Consider the following 18,431-nt stretch of genomic DNA (forward strand, 5'->3'; position numbering starts at 1 on the left):
CAAGGAACTTGATTACAAAGAGGTAGTCATATTATACATATTAAATTGGTGAATTTGGTCACATTTAAGTGGAAAATTGTGGAAAATTGATTACAACGAACTATTTTTGTTTAAATGGACCTCTATTAAAAAACATTTAACGTCGTTATGTTTTTTTCTGAGTTTTAAACCCATGTTTTAGGGCTTTTGATTGAAAGAATAATACGAGTCTACCAATGTAAAACTTATCCCGAAACGGTGATCCAAGCGACGAAACAATTTTTCAATTCGGGTGTTTGAATTTCCAATTAACAAAAATCAAGTCATTTGAATCACCGTTTCTTGATAAGTTTTACATCAATCGAATCGTATCGTTATTCCGATCAAAAGCTCTAAAACATCGGTTTTGAATTCGGAAAAAAACTTAACAACATTAAGTGTTTTTTAACGAAGGTCCATTGAGACAAAAATAATTGAAAGTTGGGACTGCTGATAATTATTTTTAAAGTTGAGATTATTATCGACCAATTCATAAAAGTTGGGATTATTTATTTCCAATTAAAAAAAAAAATGACATAAAACACCATTCAGTCTGAATTTGACAACAAACAAACAAGTATAATATTTTATTAATAATTGTGTGCATATATAAAGAAAAAAAATCCCAAGTTTCCTTCTCCCCTCGTCATTTTACCCCAAATCAAAGCCCCTTCAATTCAATCGTACCAGACCACCATGGAAGCCGATCGCACCCCTCACGGATCATCCGAACATGGCCACCACACCACCTGCATCAACTGCGGTGGCGCCACCTCCTTCCCCCCACCCCCAACCTGGTCCGAATCCTCCCCTCCCCCCACCTACCGCCCCATCCGCGCCCCAGCCATCAACCTCCCACCCAACCAAAACATGCAGCAAACCATCATCATGACACCCGTCCCACAGGCCGAAACAGTCCACCTCATCACCCAGCCTTACCACTTCCAAACCCCTTCCAAACTCATCCAATCCGACGACCACATCCGCCAATTCAAAAACTCCTCCACTGCCAAAAACTACCTAGGGTTTATCGTCTCCTTATCCGAATCCATCCGCGGCCACAAGCTATCCGATCCCTGCCACGTCTCCAATGCCACCGCCTCCATCGTCTCCATCCTCCAAACCCTAACTCAATCCGTTGATCAAATTCCACCTCTCCCGCAGTCCTCTCGTTACGGCAACCTCGCGTATCGCGATTGGCATGCTCGTATGACCGAAAACGCTGATCAATTCATGCTCCAGTTCCTCCCACACGATCTCAGTTCCGCTACCGTCGAATTAACCCCCTACTTCACCGATAGCTTTGGGAATTCGAGCCGAATCGACTACGGGACCGGCCACGAGACGAATTTCGCCGCCTGGTTGTATTGTTTAACTAGGTTGGGAGTGATTACAGAACAGGATTATCAAGCTGTTGTTGCTAGGGTTTTTGTCAAGTATTTGGATCTTATGAGGAAACTGCAGCTGGTTTACTCGTTGGAGCCTGCGGGATCGCATGGGGTTTGGGGACTGGATGACTATCATTTCCTGCCGTTTATATTTGGGGCTTCGCAGTTGATTGATCACAGGTATATGAAGCCGAAGTCGATTCATAACGAGGATATACTGGATAATTTTTCGAATGAGTATTTGTATCTGCAGTGTATTGCGTTTGTGAAGAAGGTTAAGAAGGGACCGTTTGCGGAGCATTCGCCGATGTTGGATGATATTAGTGGTGTGCCGAATTGGAAGAAGGTGAATAGTGGGTTGTTGAAGATGTATAAAGTGGAGGTCATGGAGAAGGTTCCAATTATGCAGCATTTTCTGTTTGGTTCGATCATCAAGTGGTAAGTTTAGTTCTTTAATTCTGCTTGGTAATATATGTTTGATAACTGATACGTGCGTATACACAGCATCTCTGCCTTCTCACAATGAGAAGTACAAGAAATTGATTGAAATTATGATAAAATTAACATAATATGTCTGCATATGCTTAAGAGATTAGCATTAAAAGTAATTTTTTTATGATTTCTTCCTTTCTATTATATCTGCATATGCTTAAGATAGCAGCTATGATCCCAAAAACTTCATAAATCAGTTGTTAACGATTAATCCCCTGTAACGGATGTACTTAACTAGTTATTAAAACAAGCCATCTAATAGATGTTACGTGCGAATCAGCAATTGCTTATCAACTGGATGTGACTAATCCTAGGCTACTTCTTGGTTCTAAACATCACTGAGCATGATAAATAAATTTTTCAATAACATCTGCTAATAATAATCATCTGCCTGATAAACAAGCATATTCTCAGATTGGGAATAGAAATTGAAATTCTTATTTCTAAAGACAAAAATAGATCCAACAAAAAGGGGGAAAGCTAAATGTAATGTGCATCATTTTAAGTTAAGCGCTTATTTTGGAGCACGAGTAAGAAAAGAAGATGATAAAACATGCTCAACTACCAACTAGATATGATTTGAGTCAGCACTAAGTTATTCACCTGTGTGAACAGGGTCAGCAATAGATATGTCTTCAAAATTTAAAGTTGAATCAAAATCTCACACCGAGACATTTCATCAAACAGTTGCTAGATGTTTAGCAAACGTCTGATGAAATGACTTAGTAAGAAGTTTTGATTTTTCTTAAGGTTTTGAGGACACCTCATATGTCTATAGCTCACCATATTCAGACAGGTGAAAAAATTGTTGCTGATTCGTACTATATTTGAAATCTTTTTCATGTTGGCTGTTGAGAATGTTTTACAATCTTCTTTCTTACTTGTGTTTTAAAATAAGTGGTGAAATAAAGTTATACTTTGTATATAGCTTTCTCCGTTTTCGTCGGATCTATCTATATTTGTTTCTGGAAACTGTAATTTCAAATTCTATTCCCAAGTTGAGAATACGTTTAGATATAGAAGTCATTTCTGCTAACTGTCATAATATGAGAAATCTTAATGTATTCAACTTTCTATCTGGCGGATGATCGTTCAAAAGGAAAAAAAAAAAAAAACTCTGTCGTAGAAGTTATTGAAGAATTTATTTATCATTTTCAGTGATGTCAACTCTTTTAGCTTGCTAATTGTCATGTTAATATGTTATAATCAACTTTTGGTTTTACATCACAAGTTTATTTTTCCACAGTTCCAGTTTGATGGTTGTTTTTTTAATTAATTGAGAAGAGTTGAATATAGTAATCCAAAATCTTATTGGATGAACTGATATTTGTTTGTCTCAAATCAAATATGAATAATTAAGATGGGTGCAAATGTAAAACTATCAAGACCTTATATTTTGATTATTAAAACGTATGCCCGCTTAACAACACTTTTGTACAATGTACACAACCTAAATGAGATGCGTATACTAAATGAAAATGTTCTATTTTCAATATGGATGTCAGTTGGCAGTTTTGTAAGTTGCTGCTAGTTCAAGGAAATTTGACTCATTCCACATCTCAGTTAAAAAATTAACAGGACACCATTTAGAACATGTGGTGAATCATATGAGAAACTGTTTTTAAGGCTGTCTTATAATTGGTGGTTGCTGAAGCACAATGGTTAACATTAACATTTGACATGTCATTTGTGATTTGTGCACTATGTGTTAATCCATGTGTCTTAACATCCAAAAACCAAATATAAAATGTTTGTTATTCATCGATAATATTAGAATAACTTGCCACATTTTTGTAAATTTGATTATCCACACTAACAAGCTTTTATGATTACGCAGGGAGTAGATGATAAACAAGAGGTTCTATAGAATGAGAAATGAACGTGAGGTCTTTGTAGTTAGTTTTGAAACAAGTGGTTGGTTGTATTATGTACTGCCACATTGCTTAACCTGCTATAGTATTTGATGCTTGTTTGCTGCATCTTCTATTTATTTTTAATTTGTGTGCAGTGATGGCTTCATATATACATCTCCATGCTAATCGCTATGTGGTTGTAGTAAGGTAATTTCAACTCTGTTATCCCAAGTGTTTTACAACAAAATGACACAACTGATTAACAAACAACCATTTACAAAGTTAAAATGAACACAGTTGTGTAAGTGCATTATGCATTTATGCGGTTCTTATAGTTCTCAAAACAGTAATGGTTCAGACATGAGATGAGCGTGCCCCTATGCATGTATTTTTCAATCAATGTTCTTTTTTATACCCGTCTTGTTGGGTTATTCATTATTATTTGAATTTGATGTTTCGGTAGTTTAAAAACGAAGCTATGGTTGTTAACTGTAGTGAAGTAGTTAAACAAGTGGTTGAAGTCTCAAGCAGGGGCATTCCGATTGTTAAATAAACTACAACAATTACTCCAGTTTCCCTTCTATTCTCAAGTGTGTGTTAGTATGTTTAAAAACAAATAGTGTGAACGGTAAGGGCCGATGGTAACAACTTTCTAGGCGAGATTATTATTGGGCAGCCTGAAAAGGTGGGATTAATAAAATGGGATTAATAAAATTCAATTTTCTTAAATAATTTAAGGAAATGTGTTTTTTTAAGAACCCTTAATTTTACTAAATGATCTTTATCGATGTTGGCGCGTTAACCAGCATCACTGTTACCAGGACGCGTTACCAGCATCACACGTGTAATTGGCATCAGACGCGTTACGAGTGTCGGACGCCTTACCGACGCCAAACTGACACCCGCATGCATTATCGGTGCCTAAAAGGCTATCAATGATGCATGCTTAATTCATCAACCGATGTCGATCTAACATGTTAACCGAAAAAAAGATATAAGAATTTATAAAAGGCAATCAATGATGCATGCTTAAAAATATTTTTTTTTAAGTTTAATAGTCTACTTTCAGAATTTATAAATTTGTGAACAATTATGATGGACATCATAAAATTGTTTTAAAACGATCATGAAAGGGAAATGGATTACACTGGCGCCTCAAACTCAGAGCGTTTAAACTCTATGGCGAAAGCTCGATTTTGGCTAACTTATATTTGTTAGTTACTACTAGCTTACCTAAATATTTTATTGAAAAACATATATTATTACTCTTACGAACATGAACAATTACTAGCGGCAATACGTTTCAGTAAGCATCAATATTACAGTCGTACGAATATCATCATAGACATAAGAACACACTTATAAACAAACATTATAACACAATCACATACTAGCTTTTTGGGGATTGCAGAACTTGATGTGTGGACCTTTCACAAATCTAGATCTAGTTGCAACTTTTATTTAGAAGAGCTCGTGAACAACGGTCTCGATATCTATTCGATCTTGTGGAGACTCGGAAGAGCATTGCACCCCAATTTTCACTATCGAAATCAAACTCTTTTCATCAACATCCTCATTTAGAAGCACCGGATCCAGAATTTGATAAACAGAACCATCAGCCAAGGCATTCCTAGCATAGGAATGCAAAGTTAGACCTTCGAACATTGGATCAACAGGTTTCTTCCCTGTCATCATCTCCAACAACAGGATTCCATAGCTATACATGTCACCACTAGTTGAGACTTCACTTCCAAGTCCATATTCTGAAACAAGAGTTAATAATATAGCTTAGTATAGACTTAAAGAGAACATTAAAATAGACTAGTGTTCATTAGCTTACCAGGAGGTGCATACCCAATAGTTCCTCTGAATACACTTGAGCTATTATCGTTTGCATTAGGAACTCCTTCAAGGGAAAGAATTTTGGCAAGCCCAAAATCTCCTACATGTGCGACCAAATCAATGTTCAATAAAATGTTACTTGGCTTCAAATCACAATGAACAACTATGTTTCCACACCGACAATGTAGATAATCAATAGCACAAGTCACATCCTTGATAATGCTGATTCTTTGAGCAAGAGATAACATCTGGTGCGCTGAATGCAGCCAACTCTCCAAACTCCCATTTGACTTGAAATCATAAACTAAAGCTTTGAAATCATTGCCTTGGAAGTCGATACTTGAGCAAGAAGTTATGACCTTCACCAAGTTGCGATGACGGATATTTTTCAAGGCATCACACTCGGCTATAAAACTCCTTAAACCTCCTCGGAGATTAAGGTTCAGTACTTTTATTGCCACAGTGAAACCATTTTCATCAAGAACTCCTCTATAGACCGAAGCAAAGCTACCTGTCCCGATAAGATTTTCTAGAGAGAACCCTCCAGTTGCCTTAAAAAGTCTTCCATATGATATCTTCTCAAAAGATTCAGTTGATATTATATCTAATGGTTTATCTGTATTCCTTTTAACACAACAATAAAACAAGAGAAATGACACTAGAGCCAAACATGCAAGAGTGAAAGATAGTGAGATCGCTACAACAACACGAACAGAAAGCTTTCTAGTAGTTCTTTTGGCGTTGTTGGTTGTGCATTTGGGTAGGTGAAGCTCAGGTATGCCAGCGCAAAGCCGGTTCCCAATGATTGACACCATACTTGTGTTGGCGAAAACACCTTTAACAGGCACCTCTCCCTCAAAGTTATTATATGATAGATCTAGATGCTTCAAATCCAGTTCTTGAAAATATGTTGGAATAGGCCCGGAAAAGTTATTTTGGGACACGCTAACATATTCTAGGCCTCTCATGAAACACAATGCCTTTGGCATTGACCCATGGAAGAAATTGCTCGAAAGATATAGTTCTTGAAGGCTGATGCAACTACTAAAACTACTTGGAAGTTCACATGATAAACGATTGTTGGATAGATCAAGATATCCTAACATCTTCAGGTTGCCAATCTCTTGTGGAAGAACTCCAGACAGATTGTTTTGACTCAGATCTAGAAAAATGGAAAGTGAAGGCATTTGGAATATTTCTTTAGGTACACTTCCTCTGATGTTGTTTCCATGAAGATCAAGACCTATCAACCTTTTGCAATTGATTAAAGTTGATGGTATAGTGCCTTCCAATTTGTTTGCACCCAATGCTACTTCTGTTAAAGACGACAAGTTTCCTATAGATGGTGGAATAATCCCAGAAAAAGCATTAAAGCGAAAAGATATACGTTCCATGTTTCGTAGCTTTCCTATGCTTTCAGGAATCACGCCTGTGAAGTTGTTTTGTGCTAGATTAATCACAGTCAGCCCAAACAAATTTGCCTATAGATGACGGGAGGTTGCCTGAGATACGATTCCCAAAAAGCCCCATGTATTTCAGTTTAGATGAGAAGTTCCCAAGCGAATTTGGTAACACCCCTGCTAATCGGGTTTCAGCAAGTTCCAAAGTCTCTAAATTGCTACAGTTGGACAAAGAATCAAAGAGATTTTTGCAATCAGCAGGGTTGCTTTCGAAGTTATTTTTATCAAGAACCAAACGCTGAAGTTTATACAGCTGTCCAAAATCAATCTTGAGTCTCCCCTTAAAATCATTAATAGAAACATCAAAACTTTCCAACTCTGAACAGTTTGATATAGAGGGTGAAAGGAACCCACTGAAGTGATTAATATCTATTTCTAGTATTTTGAGATGAGGTTGGCTCAAACATAAGTTTGTGGGTAGAATGCCATGCAGTTGGTTGACTGGGATGTTTAACACTTCTAATTTGGAAAGATTGTAGAAAAACATTGGAAAAACTCCCGTGAGGCCATTTCCTCCAAGGCCTAATTCTCTTAGTTCTTTCAACTGATTGAAGGAACTAGGAATGCTCCCTCCTAACAGAGTTTCAGCGATATAGAGGTGTTCAAGATTGGTGAGATTGCCAATGGATGGTGGAATCCCACCCGTGAAATTATTTTTTGTTAGGTGTAACGTTCTCATCATCTGGATAGAACTGAAAATATTTGGAATTTTCCCAAACAGTTTATTTGAAAATATGTCGAGTAACCGTAGGTTAGAGCAACTTGATAAGTTGGCTGGGATTTCTCTGCTAAAAAGGTTCATGGGAAGGGAAAGCTCTTGTAATCGTGATAAACGACTTATTTCATGTGGGATACCACCATAAAGCCTGTTGTCATCTAAGATGATGTACCTGATGAAGCTGAGGTTTCCAAGAAACGGAGATAAGGAACCTGCTAAACCTTTGCTTGTTAGATTTAAGCTTGTAACTCTTTGGTTTCGACGATCGCATGTCACTCCTTGCCACGTACAAAAAGGAAGAGAATCATTCCACGATCTGAAAACACCTTGAGGGTCATCTTTAATCTCGGATTTGATTTTCAATAATGCAACACGATCATCTGAAGGAAGACTCGAACTAAAAAGAACAACATTCATTTGTATAAGAACAACAAGATGCAAGACTGTTTTTAAGAACATAATTCCTGGTGTTTGAAGATTTATATATAGAGCTTGAACCCAAGATTCTGAATGAATGAAAGGAAGCTATCTATTTATTTTATATCAAGTAAGCATTGGAAGACGGAGACATTTTCGAATTGTTAAAAAAAATAAAACCAACTATTAATTCTGGGCAAGATTTTAACACATATTATATTTAAAAAATTGCGCAATTACTCAAAAAGATATTAGATGCTTTAAGACTTTTCGTCTTTGCACTATTGTAGTTCACACGGATTTTAGTGGATTTTGATTCAAAAATCCAGAAGAAATAATTAAATGTTTCCAAAGCAAGTTATGCCAATAGAATTGAAGCCTTGTGGGCAACTGGGCAGTGGGCACTACTATACGATTGAATTTTTTTTTTGAACCACCAACTAAGTAACGCCTGCTACAACAAAAACAGGTATTTGTTATGGCCAAATTTGTAGCAATTCCGTAGCTAACACCCATTTTGCTACGAATTTGGTTTGTAGGTACAAGTCTCGTAGCTAATTTACTTGCTATGGAATTTAGCTACGAAATCATATTTTGCAACGGTTTTTGCTACAAAAAGAGACGTTACTATTCTAGATACAAAATTTGCTAGGAAAAATTTCGCCACCGATTTGGCTACATGTTAGTAGCTACGGATTTTTAGCTACAAAACTTTGCTAGGGATTTTTAGCTATGGATATGATTTTTTTACAGATTTTAGTTATCGATTTTTTTACAGTTGGTTATGGACATTTTGCTACGGTTTTTGCTACCAATTATGTTGTAGATTTTTGCTATGAGTCTAGCTATGAATTTTGTAAGGATATTATTTCATATTATTTTCAAATTGTTTTCTATAATTCATATTCAATTAAATAGATACAAATAGTATCAAGAACAAATATCCAAACAAATAAAATAATATATATCAAACGTGCACAAACATAACACAATACAGATTCAAATTATTCAAAAACAATACATCAAGTCTCCAATTATGATATTTACATTGATAAACTCATATGCTTAACATAGTGGGAAGTTTTATGGCAACATGTGCATAACAATTGAAGTATCTTTCAATAAAAGGGTTTAGCCTAGTATTTTCTTCACTTTTCTAATTCAACAGCAAAATGTTTCTCTACAATTTCTTTTCTTCTTCGATCTTGTTTTAACTCCATTGTTTACTTCTTCAGCCACGTTACACCTATAAGTAATACATAAACTATATACATAAAGACATGTGAACGATTAGAGCAATAAAAAGTTGGTTAACTTAGATGTAAAAGTAGCATATAATTCATCTTAATTCAAGCTTTAATTAGACCATTTGTTTCCTTCTTACTAAGTGGATTCACTTCCACAACTTTGAAAGCAGATATAACCTGCAAACATTGAATTTCAAGAAACAAAATCGCTTAAAACTCGTTATTTTGAACAATAGGACCCCACAAAAAATCCACAATAGAACATTGACCACAAACTCTTGAAATGTTTATATTGGGGAGAAGAAATATCGATTAAATGAGGGTAGGAGCTGCTACCGGAAGGTGATTCATCATCCAGACAATCAGAATCAAACCATGGATTTCATGTGGCGGGACCGAGATTCAAGTCGCGGCTTAACCGGCATAGCACTTCACCCTGGCCTTTAGCGGTCTTCGATATTGTGAAATCGAATGAAATCTCTGTAATCGCTTCAAGACACGATTTTGGTAAGTGAGGAATATAATTTGGAGGACACCGAAGTGGGGGAAACTGACTTTTTTAGAAAAACTGAGCGGGGGTTTTGGTGGGAGATTGTATTTATCAGCCACATTTTAATAATTTGAAATTTTTGTTAATAATAGGTTTTTAAATATTCTTTGAAAAATAGTGGGCTTAACATACGAATTATTATAAAATAGAAGTTTCTATAAGAGTTATTAACAAACTTTTATAAACATAAAAATAAAATATAAATGCACAATATTTTTTTGGTTAAAACATGTAGTTAGAAAAATAATTGAAGTTTCAATCTTAACCTAGCTACAAATACATGGAAACCGTATAATTGCATAATGTATTTTAGAGTCATGATAACTCTTAACGGGAAATGCCAAGCCTAATTACGTTATATCAAGTTACAATGTGTTAGATGTAATGAAGTATGTGATTAACCATGAGTGACCAAGTTTGATTTTACTAAGTTTAAATGGGTTGCACACGCCTTAATGTGTTATATTTTGAACCTTAAGAATCATCATAACTCTTAATGGGGCTTGTTGGCCTTATTAAGTCGTATTTCCTTTTAATACGTTAAACTTGGTGAAGTTTGTTCATATGATTAACCTCAAATGATCAAGATCGACCTTGTTTGATCAGTTTTTATCTTAATGAGAAAGTTTAACTATGGCTGACAATACATGCCGCAATGAATTTTAGTGAGTCTTACATGTCCAAAAAAGTGATGTTGGATCTTAAGAGTCATAATTGCTATTGGTGGGAGCAAAACAATCCTTATTATGTCAAAAATTTGACCAAGTTTGACTTTTATTGACCAGGATAGATAGTAATTAATTATAACGGGTCATACGTGTTTTGAGGCTTATGAAGCCTTCAAATTCATCATATCACTTAGTGTATCATAAGTTGTTGTATTAGGTCATATTAGGTTTTAACGTGATAGATTTGATAAATGATGGTCATCTGTAGTCTCGAATAACCAAAATTGTTATTGTTTGACCAATTAATACATTGATTAGCCAAATTCACTTTCACCAACATAGATCATCCTAATGAGTTACAATAATGCAAATCTTAATTAGTCATATTGGATTTTGAGTGTCATATTTCCTTAAAAGGAGATAAAATGGACTTTATAGGCCTTATGATTAGTCATTTTAGGTATTATAAGATAATAAGATGTTGCATTTGATTTTATATATCAACAATTACCCACAATCGATTCTATTAAATTAACATGCTCATAAATTATTAAATCAATTATACCACTTCTTAAATCCGGTCCAACCGATCTAGCATGTCCTACCAGTCTAGGGTCTGTCCGGTTACTAACTTATTATAGTTATTTTTAAATGTTTTCCAATATTGCTATAGATTTTTCTACGGAATTATTAAATTAATTAGTTTTTATGTAGTTGTTTATTGATTTGCTACGAATTTTATTAAAAAAAATAAATATTTGAATTCACGATATAGCTACAAAGTTTGTTACGGATTTCACCAAATTAGTTTTAAAATCTATCTTCTTTGCTATGGATTTTTCAACGAATTTTATTTAAATCCTTGTTGATATATTTATTTCCTCAAGTTTAATACGGGCTTTGTTACAGATTTTACTATACATGTTTCTATGAATTTCTCAATATATGTATTCATGATTTTGATACGTACTTTGCTACCGATTTTATGAATTCAGATTTGTTGTACTTGTTTTTTCAAGTTTGCTACGGATTTTGCTAGGAACTTTTTTTGCCACGGAATATGCGTAGCTAAATCATAGCAAAATGTGTCCCTAGCTAATCCGTAGCTACTTCATAGCAAAATTTGCGACCAATTCTTTCCGTGGCAAAAAATCCATAGCTAATACTTGTTTGTGTAGTAGTGGCCGGGTACTTCGTACGCGGCCCCCACTGGCTAAAGGTAGCCCAAGCCGGCCACGAGTTCGGACGGACGGAACCTCTAGCGGTCCACCTATTGAGGGATTCCCCGGATAAAACCTAACCCCCACGCCCGCCAAACGGCACGAACAACGAGGAGCTGGTAAAACCGGGCGAGATCAGGACTCGAACCCTGGCAAGCCAGGGTCATCCCTCATATCTCCCATATAAATTGGTGATACTGAGGTTTGACCCCCCTACCTCTCACCAGTAACGTGAGTGCTCTACCATTGAGCCACATCCAATTTATACTATACGATTGAAAATAATAGATCAACAGTAACTGTTATTCTTTTAATTATTTAATAACTATATATTTAGGGATGAACAAATCTGATTGCTCGGATATTTTATTTAAAGAGGTAAAGGAAAAGCTTCTGATGACCTCACCTCATGTCATGGATTTCATTTTTGATTGGAATAGGTTGGTGCCGAGGAAGGTTGGTTTTGTTTCATGGCACGCGGCTCTGAGTTGGTTACTAACTTTTGACGCTTTGGTAAAAAGGAATATTCCAGTTAGTTCGTCTATTTGACCAATTTGTGGATAGGTGGAGGATCGGTTGAAAATCTATTTGTTTCGTGTGATCTTGCTCAAATCATGTGGAGCATTATTGCCCAATGGTGTAAGCTACCTTAAATCTTCTTATTTAGTTTTAGAGATGTGTTGGAGCTATATAAATCCGCTTCATTATGCCATACCCCAATCTACAATGGAAATATCGGGGCGCAACTGATTGCACAGTAGCTCACAAGACACTATAAATATTTAAGTGACATTATCTAATTATTTTATTTCAAACAACCATTGTACATCAAAATATTCAAATCAAAACATTACCAAAATAAAACAAATTCAAATAAATATTGTTTATTTTCTTGATAGCCTAAAGGTATCCTAACTACCTGCTTCATCTTCACCTATCTCATCACATATCTCATAATAATACCTGCAACATGTATAAAAATAATTTGGTAACACATGGTTGGTGAGCAAAAACATAATTTAATTTATATAATAAACAAAAACAATTCTTATGCGGAAACGTAACCACAACAATTAAATTGCAACAATAATAAATAATAATAATCCGTTCATGATGACATTAGGTCAAGCTATTAAGATGGCGTAAGATCTAACCAGTGAGGATGAGGATAAGGATGATGCCACCAACAATAAATCCAAAACTAAAATTGAGTAATCGTCAAAGGAATTCAAGTTTCAAATATGTTTCTGATCTTGATCTTGATTCTTTGCTAGCTCATTATTGAACTGATATCATAGTATAAGGATTATGCTACAATAATCTTTTTCATCTCAAACACCCTCTATAATCATAAATTAATCCACCACAGTCCGTTTTCCGGCCATCCATAGTTCTCTGTCAAATCACAACGATATCAAGTAAGTAATATATGGTTTTGCTTAGTTATTCAGTGATTAATAAAACCCCCAACATCAATTAAGCAATCATGGTCTGGTTTTCTTGAATTGAACCTTAGGGCTTAATGTTGAAGATGAACTAGATTATCAATATATTTATACATTCTGTTTCTGTTTGTAAACAAACAAACCAAATGGTCTAGCACCATCATGTTAAATCATGGACCCGAGTTCAAACCTGGGTCATAGCATGTTTTAATATTAATTTTTTTCATCCCTTTACTTATTAGTAAAAATCAGCTTAATATATTAAAAATCATTAAAACAAATAAAATTTTTTAAAGTAAATAAATTAATAATAAATTATTTTTTATCAATTTCTTTCAAAAAACGACATTTCTTTTCATGTCCGTTAAAGTTTCGTAAAACTCGTTAAATATTATATTATAATTCCATGGCGTTAACTTTTTTCGTTAATACGCTAACATAGTGATATTCGGAAATAAAGTTATATTTTAAAACCGGTAAATAAAATAATAATTTTCGTATAAGTTACTAGTTGAAATAATATGTAAATATTATAAACGTTAGCTTATATTTCGTTAATCGTAAATCTGTTAATATTAATTAGTTCGTTAGCTTTAATTCGTTAACCTTAATTCTTTGGAGTTAAAATTCGTTAGTTTTTAATTCGGTAACATAATTAGTCCTCGAGATATAATTCCCATTTAAAACATACATTACAATATCGTAAATCTCATATTAGTGTTAAAATTATAATTTATATAATAAACATCGTCAAAATTTCGTTATACTCAAATATAATATAGTTAAAATTTCTTTATCTAATTATTGTTTTAACTTCATCAATCCCGATAGTTAGATTTTGTTTTATTTTCAATTATAGTTTGCGAAGTTCGGTTGTTTTGATTTCGTTATTGTGGTTTCTGCTTTATTACACGCGTACCTCCGATTTCAAGGTGCGTTTCTCACACCCCCTTTTTAAATGTTTTTATACTTTGGGGTTAGTATGCATATCCTATTTAAACGATTTCTATTGCTACTTATTCAAATTACAATTCGCATTATGGACTTGTGTGTTTACTTGCTTATGTGCGTTGTGTTATTATCCAAGTACGTTGGTTGTCCCCAACTGGAAAGGACCTTGCATGTGTTTTGCTATTATCCGAGTACATTGGCTGTCCCCAACTGGAAATGACCTTATGTGCGTTGTGTTATCCGAGTACGTTGATCGGCCTCAACTAGAAAGGACCTTGCGTGCTTTGTGCGTAATCCCGAGTACGTTGGTTGTTACCAATTGGAAAGGACTTACTTGCGTTGATTACACGACTCATATAATTGTATGATTTTTATTATTATATCAAACTGTGATGATTCTCACAAACTACTTGTAGTTGACTGCTATTTTATATGCATGCTACATGTGCTGTGATCAGAGGTTGATTGCCAAAGGAAGACGCTAGTTTAATATTAAAGAAATAAACGAAGTTGTTACAATTATTTGATTTTGTTTGGACATGATTGATTATTTTCTTGAAACTTGTGTACTTATGTTTCTTTAAACGAATTAATGATATTATGGTCACTTAGTAGTGCCACGTGTGTTTGAACAATCTGTACGTCACACTCGGGCGTTTCTGCTTAAGCCGGTGTGTTACAAACTCGCACCACGGGATGGTTCACAGCTTTAACAAAACATGCACTGGCCATCAGGCCAACATCATAACTTTGTTACATGATGGAAACATAAATTGATAAACATATTGTGTTAGAAACTCCAAAATTGATAAAACCCTAATTTTATTTTAATCTCAATTAAGGATCAATTGTCTTCTGTCAGTAGAAATTGACTTAGGGCTTTTGATCCTTGTTCTATTCCGATCAAGAACTACAATTCAATTACCTGATAATGTTCTGAATTGAAAGTGAACGATGGGTGAGGGTTTCGGCCAAGAACATGAACTCAATCTTGATCTTAAAAGGTTTCAGTGGTGAAATTGACTTAGGGGATAGGTTAGCGTTGCCGTGAGGATTGTGTGGTCTCGTTAATTTTTTTATGGATGTGTATATATAGCGTAACGAGGTCGAGTTAACCGTGGTTTGATAAGATCGAATATTTGAATCAATGAACTGTCATATTCCAAGATAAATGATGTTTTAAACAAATTAAGGATTTTATGATATCTATTCTCATGCTTTTTGGCTAATTTCACGTAACAAATTGGAAGGGGGGGGGGGGGTACCTATCGCCGACGTGAGGGAAAAGGGGAGTAAGAAGAAATATTGAAATAATTTACAGCTAGGTCCTTGGTCTAATGTTGGATGATCAAACGTGGTACAAACTTAAGGTAAGGGTGCTATTTGCACAAATTTGATAGTTCAAAATAAAGCAAAGGCAAGAAATAAAAATAGTAATACACTGATTTTATTAAATGCGGAATCTGGTTATAATCAGGTATATCTAACGAATTCAATAATTTATAAACCGAAAATTTGACAAATGTCACACATTACCAAAGGAGATGGCAAAAGTGTAAGTGCACGGACTTGGTGTTCGCAGCTGTTCGAATAGGATAGGGCTAGTTTAGTCTTTATACTTAATGTATAAAGACACATTCGCTAAGGATGTTTAGCGAATGGGCCCCATTCGTTAGAGACTAGACATATTCGTTAATGTAAGAGCCCATTCGTTACTATAGTGCAACGAATGGAGGCTCATTCGTTAATGTATACCTATTCGCTAAGGGTGTTTAGCGAATGGGGCTATGGAAAGACCTTATTCGTTAACCTTGTTAACGAATGAGAGGTCTCATTCGTTACTACAGTTCTAACGAATGAGACCAGCCTATAAATAGGCCTTCCATAGTGAAATGCAAAGAGATCAGTGCCATATTTATGTATTGTAACGTTACCATGCCGGGTTCTCTCCAGGCTTAATGTATTGATCTCCATTAACGTATTGAATGAACACGACTTAACGTATCGATTTGCGACTAGGTCTTGGCTCGTAATAACGTATTTACATCTGGTATCAGAGCAGGAGGTTGCTCGTGATACGTGTTCTTCGTGTTCTTCAAGGTCCGGTAACTGTATGATCTGATTTGCAATGATTTCATGGATGAATCATGAAATTGATGTTATATTCATACTTCTGGATCAAATCCAAAGCTTCGTTATCAATTTGGTGTTTAATTATGGTGAATTGATTGATCCGCCATTGATGACCTTGGTTGAAGCTTTCAATGACAGATCTGAATTGACAACGATTTAATATATTATTGATAAAATTGGAGATTGAATCAAGTTCCTGATACAAAAGCGAGCATAATAGTATAATCTGGTGGTAATTTGATGAAGATTTGATGAATCCACCATGGATGAGCTTGAAGACTTCGGCCACTGTAACTGTTTTTTTCCGGTGAAGATCGGTTTTCCGGCTACAGTAACCACTCAAACGGCTCCTTCGTTAAATTTAAACTCATTCGTTACGGATTTTTAACGAATGAGCTCATTCTTTAAAAGGTTAAACGAATGTGAACTTCATTCGTTATGTGCTGATTCGTTACGGAGATGGACTCATTCGTCATATATACTCATTCGTTATTTTTTTTTCTGACATCCGTCAGTTCCATAACGAATGTGAGTTAACGAATGTGTTCCTATTCATTCAAGATTTAACGAATGTGGAAGTGTGGTTATTTATAACGAATGTAAGTCATTCGTTCGTGAGTAACGAATGTGGATAGATGCTGGACGAATGTGCTACTGTAGTAGCGAAAGAGACCAGGGTAACGTTAAAAAAAAAGAGTATTTTCAGAAAATTTTCTTAAACGAAATTTTTTGGGGATATTCTAAATATGCGGGATACTCTTCTGACAAAATTTGGTGACATATTTTTCGACCGACTTTTCACGCATATCGAGGGGCCGAGGTGGAGTAACCGATTAAGTTAACGAGAACTTTATTGAAGATTTTCGAAAAATTGTTCAAGACCTTGCCTAATTTGTCAAGAAATGGGGGAGATAAAAATTTCAAAGAGGTTATTCGATTGGTATCTTTCTACGTTTGCAAGGATTTCTTGAAAAATTACTGCAATTCGGGTGGTAATTTGTGATTGTAAAGCTATGTTTGACCGAGTTCAAGACTGTGTTTGTTCTTCAATTATTGATTGATTTGTTCGAGATTGAAACCTGACTATGTGGGATACGAGTGTCTGTCCGATTACTTCTTTCTGAGGGACTTTGATCCTGACAATGTTGGCTACGAGTATTCGGCGAATTGCTTCTGTTGTGGGGGACAATTCTTGAATGGGTTGATCTTGTTGAGGAATATACGAGTCTTGTCATCTGATTGAAGAATGTGATTGTTCAATGTTGATTAACGAAGGTTGGAACTCTGAATCATATGCCCAAAGCAGTAGTGCATCCAAGCGTATTGGTTGCCGAAGAGCTTCAAAGAGTTATATTTTGGGATAGACGTTATTGAGAGAGTGAAGACCGATGTGAAAGATGTGGAATGATCGGGTTGTTCATGAAGATGTGTGACGAGGTTAAACATAAAGACATTTGTACTTTACCGGTGCGACAGATAGCCGATGACTTGTTGCTAATTGATTCGTTTGATCGACCATATCATATGCCAATTGGATGATCGAAATGATCACCTGGAAATGCTTCTTTGAGGGGGAGATCTGATACGAGTCGCTACAAGTTGTTGGTCTGCTTACAAAGAGTTATATTTTGTCTGTTTGCACAAGCCCGAGAATCATCAACCAAGGGGGAGGTTGGTTGTATGGCTAATGATATGCACTTAAAGTATTCACGGTTAAAGTATTCGACTTTAACGTATTCGTCGTTAAAGTAATGGACGCTAAAATATTGAAGACTAAAGTATTGGTCTCTAAAGTATTGAAGACTAAAGTATTGGATGCTAAAGTATTGGAAAGCATTCGACAGCTACGGAAAATGGGGAGTCTGTAAGTGCACGGATTTGGTGTCCGCAGCTGTTTGAATAGGCTAGGGCTAGTTTAGTCTTTACACTTAATGTATAAAGACACATTCGCTAAGGATGTTTAGCGAATGGGCCTCATTCGTTAAAGACTAGACATATTCGTTAATGTAAGAGCCCATTCGTTACTATA

The 18,431-nt window shown here is 35.3% G+C and overlaps 1 protein-coding gene and 1 pseudogene across 1 annotated transcript; one reads left to right on the forward strand and one right to left on the reverse strand.

Annotated features, from left to right (window-relative positions):
- Positions 1 to 815: 815 nt before the first annotated feature.
- Positions 816 to 3,901, forward strand: LOC143541034 (uncharacterized). The gene is made up of 2 exons (XM_077033952.1): positions 816 to 1,844; positions 3,736 to 3,901. Exons 1-2 carry the CDS (start codon positions 889 to 891, stop codon positions 3,740 to 3,742), a joined length of 963 nt encoding a protein of 320 aa, XP_076890067.1. The 5' UTR covers positions 816 to 888; the 3' UTR covers positions 3,743 to 3,901.
- Positions 3,902 to 5,202: 1,301 nt separating this feature from the next.
- On the reverse strand, positions 5,203 to 8,188 carry LOC143541035 (uncharacterized; annotated as a pseudogene).
- Between the last annotated feature and the right edge of the window lie 10,243 nt (positions 8,189 to 18,431).

Source organism: Bidens hawaiensis, unplaced genomic scaffold (genome assembly GCF_021521415.1).
Source record: "Bidens hawaiensis isolate Kalapana, Puna unplaced genomic scaffold, B.hawaiensis_p1.1 tig00012466_1, whole genome shotgun sequence".
Classification (NCBI taxonomy): domain Eukaryota; kingdom Viridiplantae; phylum Streptophyta; class Magnoliopsida; order Asterales; family Asteraceae; genus Bidens; species Bidens hawaiensis.